Source organism: Musca vetustissima, unplaced genomic scaffold (genome assembly GCF_032173495.1).
Source record: "Musca vetustissima isolate MV318-11 ecotype Yass unplaced genomic scaffold, APGP_CSIRO_Mvet_v1 utg64343, whole genome shotgun sequence".
Lineage (NCBI taxonomy): Eukaryota > Metazoa > Arthropoda > Insecta > Diptera > Muscidae > Musca > Musca vetustissima.
The window spans coordinates 1-12,650 of NW_026881804.1; the positions used below are offsets into that span (position 1 = coordinate 1).

The 12,650-nt window shown below is 35.2% G+C and overlaps 1 protein-coding gene across 1 annotated transcript; it reads left to right on the forward strand.

Moving 5' to 3' along the window:
- The first annotated feature begins 4,146 nt into the window (after positions 1–4,146).
- LOC133327808 (microfibril-associated glycoprotein 4-like) lies at positions 4,147–5,598 on the forward strand. The gene is made up of 6 exons (XM_061536343.1): positions 4,147–4,275; positions 4,340–4,518; positions 4,601–4,621; positions 4,811–4,885; positions 4,986–5,411; positions 5,493–5,598. Exons 1-6 carry the CDS (start codon positions 4,147–4,149, stop codon positions 5,596–5,598), a joined length of 936 nt encoding a protein of 311 aa, XP_061392327.1.
- The last annotated feature ends 7,052 nt before the right edge of the window (positions 5,599–12,650 follow it).

Below are 12,650 nucleotides of genomic sequence, written 5' to 3' on the forward strand. Positions count from 1 at the left end.
ACGAAATTTGGTACAGCTTAATCATTTAGGTCTAGAATGATGTCTGCCAAGTTTCGTGAAAATCGGTCCAGATTTAGATATAGCTCCCATATATAGTTTCGTCCGATTTCATGTATATGGTGCCCCAAAGTTCCTATATATCTTTTGATTTGCACGAAATTTGGTATAACGTACTGAATTAAGCCTAGAGTGATGTCTGCCAAGTTTGGAGAAATCGGTCCAGATTTAGATATAGCTCCCATATATAGTTTCGTCCGATTTCATGTAAAAGGTGCCCCAAAGTCCCTATATATCTTTCGATTTGCGCGAAATTTGGCATAACGTACTGAATTGAGCTTAGAATGATGTCTAACAAGTTTGGAGAAAATCGGTCCAGATTTAGATTTAGCTCCCATATATAGTTTCGTACGATTTCATGTAAATGGTGCCCCAAAGTCCGTATATATCTTTTGATTTGCACGAAATTTGGCATAACGTACTGAATCAAGCCTAGAGTGATGTCTGCCAAGTTTGGAGAAAATCGGTCCAGATTTAGATATAGCTCCCATATATAGTTTCGTCCGATTTCATGTAAATGGTGCCTCAAAGTCCCTATATAACTTTCGATTTGCACGAAATTTGGCATAACGTACTGAATTAAGCCTAGAGTGATGTCTGCCAAGTTTGGAGAAAATCGGTCCAAATTTAGATATAGCTCCCATATATAGTTTCGTCCGATTTCATGTAAATGGTGCCTCAAAGTCCCTATATAACTTTCGATTTGCACGAAATTTGGCATAACGTACTGAATTGAGCCTGGAATGATGTCTACCAAGTTTCGAGAAAATCGGTCCAGATTTAGATATAGCTCCCATATATAGTTTCGTACGATTTCATGTAAATGGTGCCCCAAAGTCCCTATATATCCTTCGATTTGCACGAAATTTGGCATAACGTACTGAAATGAGCCTAGAGAGATGTCTGCCAAGTTTTGAGAAATCGGTCCAGATTTCTATATAGCTCCCATATATAGTTTCGTCCGATTTCATGTAAATGGTGCCCCAAAGTCCCAATATATCTTTCGATTTGCACGAAATTTGGCATAACGTAATGAATTAAGCCTAGAGTGATGTCTGCCAAGTTTCGAGAAAATCGGTCCAGATTTCTATATAGCTCCCATATATAGTTTCGTCCGATTTCATGTAAATGGTGGACCAAAGTCCCTATATACCCTTCGATTTGCACGAAATTTGGCATAACGTACTGAAATGAGCCTAGAGAGATGTCTGCCAAGTTTCGAGAAAATCGGTCCAGATTTAGATATAGCTCCCATATATAGTTTCGTCCGATTTCATGTAAATGGTGGACCAAAGTCCCTATATATCCTTCGATTTGCACGAAATTTCGCATAACGTACTGAAATGAGCCTAGAGAGATGTCTGCCAAGTTTCGAGAAAATCGGTCTAGATTTCTATATAGCTCCCATATATAGTTTCGTCCGATTTCATGTAAATGGTGCCCCAAAGTCGCAATATATCTTTCGATTTGCACGAAATTTGGCATAACGTACTGAATTGAGCCTAGAGTGATGTCTGCCTTGTTTCGTGAAAATCGGTCCAGATATAGATATAGCTCTATTTTATTATAGATTGATTTTAAGTAATTGACGCACCAAGGAACCAATAGCTTGATAGGAACAAAACGTTCTGAAATTACTATAACCTAACCTGTGACAAGTTTGTTTGAAATCGCTTAATATTTGGATAGAGCTTCCATATATATTTTCGCCAGATTTCAAGTAAATTGGGCATCAAACTCCTCATGTAGTCAGATTGACATACATTTTTGCACAACTTACAAAATTGAGCATGGAATTACGTATTTGCGTTTTCTAGAAGTACAGACATAGCCCAACGGATGAAATGTTTATATTTGTTTGAAGTCGATTTACATACTTTATGAATATATCTAGGAAGATTCACATTTAGATAAATATCACATATTTTATTTCAACCAATTTCATGTTAATAGTCCTGGTTAATATACCCATAGTGGTGAAGGGTATCATATAGTCGGCCCCGTCCGACTTTACTACTTTCCTTACTGGTTTTATTTGAATTTTGTCTGTAAGGGCGATGATTATTTGAATGAGTTCTTAATATTTTATAAAAATATTTGTATGTTGTACAAGTTGGTTTGACTGAGAATTTATTTATTGTTTCTTATCTTATCACAACAACAACAATAATGTATGGCTTTATCTTATTCTTTTTATACGATACTGGTTTTTCATTACTTTAACAAAAGAAGTGGTAGAGAAAAATTTCGAAACAACAGTTCATTGACTTGTTAATGAAATATAATTATTTTTTAAGGGGATGTCGGCTTTTGTCGAAGCTAACAGCAAATAGCGGAAGTTGAAAAAAGATTTTATTTTTTTGAAAAAAAAGAACACTAAGTCGGACATGGGCAACAATGAAAACATTCCACGCTTATTGGGGCTTCATTAAAAATATATTTTTTATCCACCCCTATTGTGACTTCATGAAAAAATATTTTAAAACCAGTAAGGGAAGTAGCAAAGTCGGGCTGGGCCGACTATATGATACCCTTCACCACTTTGGGTATAGGTAAAATCGGACAAATATATATATATATATATATATATATGTATATGTGGGAGCTATATCGATATCTGAACCGATTTTTCGGAAACTTACCAAAGATCTTTTTAGACTTTATTCAGTACACCATGCCAAATGTCGTGGAAATCGAAAGATATATAGGGACTTTGGTGTACCATTTACCTTACGTATATAGGTACTTTGGTGCACCATTTTTCTTAGACCGGACGAAAATATATATGGGAGCTATATCTAAATATGAACGAATTGTCCAAAACTCACCACTCATCATTCTAGACTCAATTCAATTCGCTATGCCAAATTTCGTGCAAATCGAAGGATATATAGGGACCGTTTACATTAAATCGGACGAAACTATATATGGCAGCTATATCTTAATTTGAACCGATTTTCAGGAAACTTAACACACATCATTCTAGATCTAATTTAGTACGCTGTGCCAAATTTCGTGCAAATCGAAGGATATATAGGGACTTTGGTGTACCATTTAGCTTAAATCGGACGAAACTATATATGGGAGCAATATCTAAATCTCAACCGATTTTCACGAAATTCAACGCACATCATTCTAGACTTTATTCAGTACGCTGTGCCAAATTTCGTGCAAATCGAAGGATATATAGGGACCGTTTACATTAAATCGGACGAAACTATATATGGCAGCTATATCTTAATTTGAACCGATTTTCAGGAAACTTAACACACATCATTCTAGACCTAATTCAGTACGCTGTGTGAAATTTCGTGCAAATCGGAAGATATATAGGGACATTGGTGCACCATTTACCTTAAATCGGACGAAAGTATATATGGGAGCTATATCTAAATCTGGACCGATTTTCAGAAAACTTAAAACATGTCATTCTAGACCTAATTCAGTACGCTGTGTCAAATTTCGTGCAAATGGACTTGTACTTTGTTAACAAAAATACATGGACGGACAGACGGACGGACTGACGGACACGCATAAATCGACTCAGAAAGTGATTCTATGCATTTTCTCAAAAGGAACCATGTGTCTATCTCGTTTCCTTTTGCCGGTTACAAACATAGGCACAATGACATAATACCATGTAGCACAGTGTGGTGAAGGGTATAAAAATGAAATCCAAAATTTTAAAATACATACACCACTTATAGATACAGCATGTAAACAAAAAAACATCTTGTTCGCTATATCGACCACCACCATATCCATCTCTTATCAAGTATTGTTTTGAGGAAGACAGGAAAAAGCAATATTTGGGATGTGTTTATTTTTGCGAACAATTTTTTTGATAAGCCTACCACAAGCCAACAAGCAATGTTCGCATTATCACTACTCATCAGTTTGCACCAGAACCTCGATAGTGACAGCATAATAAAAATGAAAGGAATTGTTTTATTCATATTAATAATATTAAAAATAATAATCGGCAATAAGGCAGATGACAATATCGTTGCCTCAACAGCCAGTACCACACCTGACGATTACACCACTATCATCTCCAATAACGACACCATAGAAAGAAAATCCCAAACAATGGAATACACGGTAAACGAAATCACAGGTCAAAGTACGTGCACAGAATCAGGACGCTACTCAACCACACCTGACGATGACAACACTACCACCTCCGATAACGACACAACTACCACTGCAAAATATTCTGTAAATTCTAGAATCTCAAACTATAAATATTGAAAATAATTTATTTTTACAATGAAAATTTTAGAATCCCGATGAAGATGAATTTCTCTTAATGCTGTGGAAGAATTTATTTCAAAAAGTGAATACCCTATTGGCAGAGACAAAGAAAATAAATGGTGAAGCGGATAAAATGAGCAGTGAAATTACAAACATGAATAGAGAAATAAATAAACTAAACAACAATCTTGTGGATGTGAATCAGAAGTTAGTATATGGATTCGAATTAAAAAATGAAGCAAATTAAAAAAAATAATAATTTTATTCTATTTTTTTCTTTTTATTTCAGAATTGATGGTTTGACCAAAAGGTAGTGTACTCAGGCCACGATAAAATTTTCTTAGGACTCCAAGGGTGTTCGTGAGATAGAACCACTCTCGATACCTAAATAATTTCACGGATAAGAATCCAATCCATGAAATGGTTCTAACTTTCAAAATCAAAATTTTATTTGAATATTTAGCATATTAATAACGTTTGGTGGTTTTTTCATTTCCAGGCAAGAGGAACAAAAAAAGAATGTGGAAAAAATACTGAAGCAAATATCACCGATGAATGTCACCTTGAGGGATGAGTATGTATACAACTTTTTGTAGACACCAATGTCCCTTAAAGTGGTTAAAGGGTCACCAGAGTTATGACTTTATTGCTAAAATTTTCAATATTTATTCCAGGGAAAACCTTAAAACTTTACAACATTGGACAACAATCCTTAGACGAATAGACGGCTCTGTAAATTTTTACAGGAACTGGAGAGGTTATAAAGTGGGTTTCGGTAATCCACCTCATGGCGAATTCTTCATTGGTCTGGACAAACTGCATGAATTGACAACAGCTGTTCCAAACATAGAACTTAAAGTGATTTTAAGAGATTGGAATGGTGAAGAACGTTATGCTCTCTACGATGGGTTTCGTATTGGAAATGAAGCAGAGCAATATGAAATGAAGGTACTAGGCAAATATAGGGGCACTGCTGGAGATTCTTTGGAATATCACAAAGGTAGAAAGTTTTCTACCTTTGATGAAGAGAATGATATTGATATTACGAATTGTGCCCAGTCAGCGAACGGGGCTTGGTGGTTTGGTGCATGTTATTTCAGGTATGACAAACATTTGCCACCAAATATTATTTTTTTGTTTTTTTTTTTTTTTTTAATTTATTTTCGTAACTTTCTTTGTAGTCATCTATTTGGACCATATCGAAGTGGCATTCACTGGTGGCATTGGAAGAATGCTTATTATTCATTTAAAAATGCTGAAATGCTCATTAGAGCAAAATCCGAATAAACAGGTTGTTTCTAATATTGAATATAGAAAATAAAAAATATATGGCGATTTATTTTGTCGTTTTATACGAAGTCTGCTTAAAGACGTAATTCGATATGTTATTTATTTCATAAGAAGTGGTACATGAATTATGTGATGACTTCAAAATCCATAAGTCAGGATTTGATGGCTTTAGAAAAATATTTTCAGAAAATCCATGGCTATTTGTAGGTCCTAGAAAAATATTAAAAAAATCAAGCATCCACGCCTGTAATTAGACACTAGAAACATATTAAAAACATTTACCACTAATTGTTAGGCCTTAGAAAAATATTTTTAAAAAATCCACGCCTATTTGTAGGCCTATAGAAAAAAATTAAAAAGTTCACGCCTTGAAGTAGGCTTAGAAAACTTTTTATACCCTTCACCACACTGTGGTACAGGGTATTATGTCTTTATCCATGTTAAATTGTAAACAAAGTACAGGTCGCATTAATGATCCGAATTGGATGAAATTTGGCACAGCTCATTTGTTTGGCCCAAGGACGAACCCTATTGAAATTGGGAAAAATCGGTTCAGATTTAGATATAGCTCCCATACATATTTTCGTCCGATTTAAGGTAAATGGGGAACCAAAGTCTTTATATATTTTTCGATTTGCACGAAATTTGGTATAGCCCACTGAATTAGGTCTAGCATGATGTGTTCTAAGTTTCGTTAAAATCGGTTCAGATTTAGATATAGTTCCTATATATAGTTTCGCCCGATTTAAGGCAAATGGCGTACCAAAGTCCCTATATATCTGTCGATTTGTACGAAATTTGACATAGTACAGAATTAAGTACAGAATGACGTGGGCTAAGTTTCGTGAGAATCGGTTCAGATTTAGATATAGCTCCCATATATAGTTTCGCCCGATTTAAGGTAAATGGTGTACCAAAGTCCCTATATATCTTTCGATTTGCACCAAATTTGGTATAGCCTACTGAATTAGGTCTAGAATGATGTGTGGTAAGTTTCGTGAAAATCGGTTCAGATTTACATATAGCTCCCATATATAGTTTCGCCCGATTTTAGGTAAATTGTGCACCAAAGTCCCTGAAAATCATTTGATTTGCACGAAATTTGGCATAACGTACTGAATGAAGTCTAGAATGATGTGTGTTAAGTTTCGTGAAAATCGGTTCAGATTTTGATATAGCTCCCATATATATGTTCGCCCGATTTAATGTATATGGTATACAAAAGTCCCTATACATCTTTAGATTTGCACGAATTTTGATATAGTTTACGGAATTAGGTCTAGAATGACGTGTGCTAAGTTTCGTGAAAATCGGTTCAGATTTAGATATAGATATATCCTGAAAATCGGTTAAGATTTAGATATAGGTCCCATATATATTTTCTTCCGATTTAATATAAATGTTGCACCAATGTCCCTATATATCATTCGTGTTGCACGAAATTTGGCATATCGTACTGAATTAGGTCTAGATTGATAGATTTTCTTCAGATTTTAGCTAAATGGTGCACCAAATTTCCCATGTTTATCAGATATTTATCCAAATAATCAATGGGTATCCGAATAATATTTGCTTAAAATTGATTTACATAATTTTTGTACCATTGTATGAAACAACTCTCTATCTGACTAAATGAAAAATTTAGTATAGGTTGCAGAATGACATGTTTATGGATCCAATTTCATGTTAATGGTCCTTCAAAAATGCGACGTCTGTTAGGACTCATCTGTTGAATATACCCATAGAGGTGAAGGGTATCATATTGTCGGCCCATCCGACTTTATTACAAGTCGAACCCGTTCGACTTTCCTTACTTGTTTTAAGTCCACGCCTATTTGAAGGTATTGAAACCCCCCGTTTAAACTATCGATTTAATTTTCTAAAGTTTCACCCTGGTATCGGATGCAATCCTACCTCCATCCTCCTTGCCTTAAACATAAAAGTAATCCGTATCTAAAACAAACTGAAATTGTCATAATATCATGTGGATACTTGGTCGTCATTGTTGTGCTGCTCTGTTGGTTCCAAGTAAAAAGTAACACCCATTTTTTGTTGCTAAGTTAATGGAAACTATTTGTTGTTATCCTTGTTACTGCTGTTGTTGTGGCCATCAACATTGCAGTTTTCTTCTTCATCTTCTTTATTGTTTTCACTATTTTAGATTAAAAAGTTTTCTGTCTTGCAGTTATGGTTGGCTAAAGTTTTATGAGGGTTGGGAAGGAGCGTGTGGTAGGTTGGGGGTTATTGTGCCACAGATATTGGAAAAAGGATTGCAAACCAAGTTTATAGCAATATTGTTACGATGAGCAACATGTTATAACTGTTGACAGAAGCAGACAATCAACAGCTGGCTGGCTGACTAGCCCGGTCCTACCCCTGCGACCCTTTCACCTCCACAGAGAACATTGAAAAACAACATTAATGACGATCCATCGAGAAAGATACATTTGAAAACAATGAAGCGTTCAATCTGCTGTTTTTCCATTTTTATTTTTCATTTTGCTTTCGTAAAGGAAAGCAAAGCCATTTAAGGAGAGCAAAGAGAAGAAAACTAAAATCGATAACCATATTGAAAAATAAAATCGTATTTACAAATCGATTCGTTTAAATAAACTTCCAACTCTGCAGCGGATTTAAGGCAGCGCCTAGCAATTTAATTTTATTTCTTTTAATGGGTCATCGTTGTCATGGACTTTCACTAAATGGTCGAAATGGAACTAAAACCTTTATTGGAGAAGAATAAAATAAACACAACAAAAGCGACAACAACAATGGTAACAGCTAATGACCCGATTCAGAGTTTTAAGCTGCCTTTTCTCTCTTGCAACAATAGAAGTTCCGATGAATTCCCCATTACATTTGGCGACAAATTTACAGCATTTTTATTTTCCATATACAAAAGCTGATAATAATTTCCATTAAAAGGAAATCAGTCATTTGATGAGAGGCCAAAGAAGAAGGAAGAAGAACCAATGTTAGGAGATCATTAAGAAAACACAAAAGGGTCTGCAACAAATATTTTTTATAACAGGCAAAAGGATACGAGATAGCTTCATGCATAGAATCAATTTCCTAGCCGATCGATGCATGTCCGTCAGTCTGTCCTCCTGTAGATGTTACATTGTAAACAAAGTACAGGTCGAAATTATGATCCCATTTTGATGAAATTTGGCACAAGTCATTATTTGGCCCAAGGACGAACACTATTGAAATTCTAGAAAATCGGTTCAGATTTAGTTATAGCTCCCATATATATTTTCATCCGATTTAAGTTAGATGGTGCACCAAAGTCCCTATATATCTTTCGATTTGAATGAAATTTAACACAGTGTACTGAATTCAGTTTAGATAGGTGTGTGCTAAGTTTCGTGAAAATCGGTTCAGATTTAGATATAGCTCCCATATATATATATTCGTCCGATTTTAGGTACAGAGTGCAGCAAAGTCCCTGTATAACCTTCCATTTGCACGAAATTTGGCATAACGTACTGAATTAAATCTAGAACGATGTGTATTACGTTTCGTGAAAATCGGTTCAGATTTAATATAGCTCCCATATATATATATTCGTCCGATTTTATGTAAATGGTGTCCCAAAGTCCCTATATACCGTTCGATTTGCACGAAATTTGGCATAGCGTACTGAATTGAGTCTAGAATGATGTGTGGTGAGTTTCGGGAAAATATGTTCAGATTTCGCTATATCTCCCATATATATTTTCGTCCGATTTTATGTAAATGGTGTCCTAAAGTCCCTATATACCGTTTGGTTTGCAAAAAATTTGGCATAGCGTACTGAATTAAGTGCTAAATTTCGTGATAATCGGTCCAGATTTAGATGTAGCTCCCGTATATATTTTCGTCCGATTTAAGGTAAATGGGGCACCAAAGTCCCTGTATATCTTTCGATTTGCACGAAATTTGGCATAGAGTACTGCATTAGGTCCAGAAAGATGTGTGTTAAATTTCATGAAAATCGGTTCAGATTTAGATATAGCTCTCATATATATTTTCGTCCAATTTCAGGTAAATGTGGCACCAAAGTCCCTGTGTATCTTTCGATTTGCACCAAATGTTGTACTGAATTGAGACTAGAATGAGGTAAGCCAAGTTTCGAGAAAATTGGTTCAGATTTAGATATAGCTCCCATATATAGTTTTGTCCGAATTTAGGTAAATTGAGAACCATACTGCAAATATTGGTCCGGCTGAGAAAAAATTTTGCACAAAGTACGGAATTAGGTCCAGATTGATGTCTGCGGAGTTTTGCGAAAATCGGTTCAGATTTAGATATAGCTCCCAATATATATTTTCGTCCGATTTAAGGCAAATGGTCCACCAAACTTCCAATATTTTTCCGATTGAAACGAAATTTTGCACAGCGTACTGAATTAGGTCCTGATATGAGAAGTTTTGTGGAAATCGGTTTAGATTTAAATATATCTCCCACATATAGTTTCGCCCGATTTTAGGTAAATTGTGCACCACATTCGCAAAAATTTGCCCGATTGAGACATGATTTTGCACAGCGTACTGAACTAGGTCCAGCTTTATGTGCATGCAGTTTTGTTGAAATCGGTTCAGATTTAGGTTTAACTTGGTCCACCAAACTCCCAAAAACTTGTCCGATTGAGCCAAGATTTTGCACAGAGTACTGAATTAGGTCTAGATTGATACATGCCAAGTTTTGTTGAAATCGGTTCAGAGTTATATGTCCGATATTAGGTAAATTGTGCGCCAAACTTCCGATGTTTTTCCGATTGAGACAAATTTACACAGCGTAGGTTTAGGTTTAGATTGATATATGCCAAGTTTTGTTAAAATCGGTTCAGATTTCGATATAGCTTCCATATATAGTTTCGTCCGATTTTATGTAAATGGAGCACAATACTGCCCACATTTGTCCGATTGAGACAAAATTTTGCACAGAGTATTGAATTAGGCCCTGATAGATGTATGCGAATTTTTTTTTGAAATCGGTTCAGCCATATCTAGCTCCCATATATAAATTTCATAAATTTCAGATTGGTATCCAAAGTGGTGAAGGGTATCATATAGTCGGCCCTGTCCGACTTTTGAACTTTCCTTACTTGTTTAAAATGAATTTTCTAAGGCCAAGAACAAGGCGTGATTTTTTACATGATATTTGCTTCCAATGTTTTCAATTTTAGTTGCTGAACTTCTCTGCCCTGCTGTTCAGAGACTTTTCTCCTGAGATGCTGTAAAGTTTTGTTGGATATTTTTTGTGCTTGTTGTTCATTTACTATAAAAGTTGTCCTGCAATTTTCTATATATATTTTTTATTTAATTTTTTAATTTTTACAAATGTTTCCATTCCAATTCATTGCTTATAATGATATTGTTGATAGAAACTGATAAATTATAAAGGGGTGAAGGGGACTGTAAAGCTACTCATTGGTCACTTGATAATGGAAAATGTGGAAAATATTATCTTCTCTGTGATTAGATTTCCCCAAAGTGTTATGGAGGGTGGGGGATCGGTTTTAGGTTTACCCAAGTTTTATGGTAATTCATCACAGTGCCATATTCTCCACATGTCAGCTGAGACTTGTAAACGGACATATGATTACAAATAACGGAAATCAATTGAAATTTGTTGCCACATTTGTGGAAATGGATTTTCAGTATTATCAAAAATTTTCATTGGAATTTTTCACCCCACCTTCCATCATCAAGTGGTTGCAATGCCCAGTGGCATTGGCCCAATTAACCCAGTTTAAATCAGACCAAACATAATACTCTTTACAGTTTATTTGAAATATTACAGCCCGAAAACAAAACGGATATGAGAAACAGATGATGATGCTAAAGAGAAGAGGAGTAGAAGAACAAAGGAGAACCTAACGAGCAAAGTTAGTTCCTACCAATGCAGTAGCAGTTCCTACCAATTTGGTGGTGATGGGGCTGCAGATCTGCTACAGTAGCAAATAAGTTTTTATTATTGTTGAACATTGATTTGAAATTGATTTTTCACAATCTCCATTGACTTGAATTGATGATATGTGCACGAGAGTGTCTTAGTGTGTGTGTGCGTATAAGTGAACATGTACTTGTTTCCGTTCAATGCTTATTTTCCAGTCATGAAGAGCAGCTCTTTGTTTACATTTTGCACATCGATACTTTGGTATTTTCAAATCAATTTCCTTAAAAGCTTAGAATTAAAATTCTTCTCTCCCCCTTCTCTCACTCACTCTTTTTCTCTGTGTCTGCCTCTCTTTGGCTGTTCGTTCATCTCTCATTGGGATTTATGTGAACAGCAATAAATTGTTATTTTGTGTTGTTTGATTTGAAGCGATTACTACTTACTCTTCATCATGTTGTGCCTGTTGTTGTTGTTGCTGCTGATGTTTTTGTTGTTGTTGATTACTGTCGTCATGGTGAATGTGTGACTGAGTATTATTGCTGCTGTTGCTAGACTTGGCATGACGTCTGTGTGACAATCCAGCTGGTAGTAATAGGGCAGTTTCTGGAAGAAAATTGAAAATGAAAATCAATTGAATTAAAAAAATTGAAATACTATATTTCTAAGCCCTACAAATAGGCGTGGATTTTTTAATATAATTTTCCAACATAGGCTTGGATTTTTTTAAAAATATTTTTCTAAAGCCTGCAAATACGCGTTGATTAAAAAAAAACTTTTCCAAAACCTTACAATAGGTGTGGACTTTTTAAATATATTCTTCTAAACCCCATAAATAGGTGCGGATTTATAAGAAAATATTTTTCTAAGGCCTAACCTTAGGAGTGGATTTTTATACCTTTTACCACACTGTGGAATAGGGTATTATGTCTTTGTGCATATGTTTGTAACAGGTAAAAGGAATCGAGATAGACCCATGGTTCCTTTTGAGAAAAGGCATAGAATCACTTTCTAAGTCGATTTATGCATGTCCGTCCGTCCATATATTTTTGTGTACAACGTACAGGTCGCATTTACGATCCGATTTGGATAAAATTTGGCACATGTCACTTAATTGACCTAAGAACGAACCCTATTGGATTGGAAATTGGAGCAAATCGGTCCAGATT

Coding starts and splice junctions, on each gene's coding strand:
- LOC133327808 (XM_061536343.1), top strand. CDS start 4,147: ATGGAATACACGGTAAACGAAATCACAGGTCAAAGTACGTGCACAGAA. Junction 4,622..4,810: donor ATTGATGGTTTGACCAAAAG/GTAGTGTACTCA, acceptor TTTCATTTCCAG/GCAAGAGGAACAAAAAAAGA. Junction 5,412..5,492: donor TTTGGTGCATGTTATTTCAG/GTATGACAAACA, acceptor CTTTCTTTGTAG/TCATCTATTTGGACCATATC.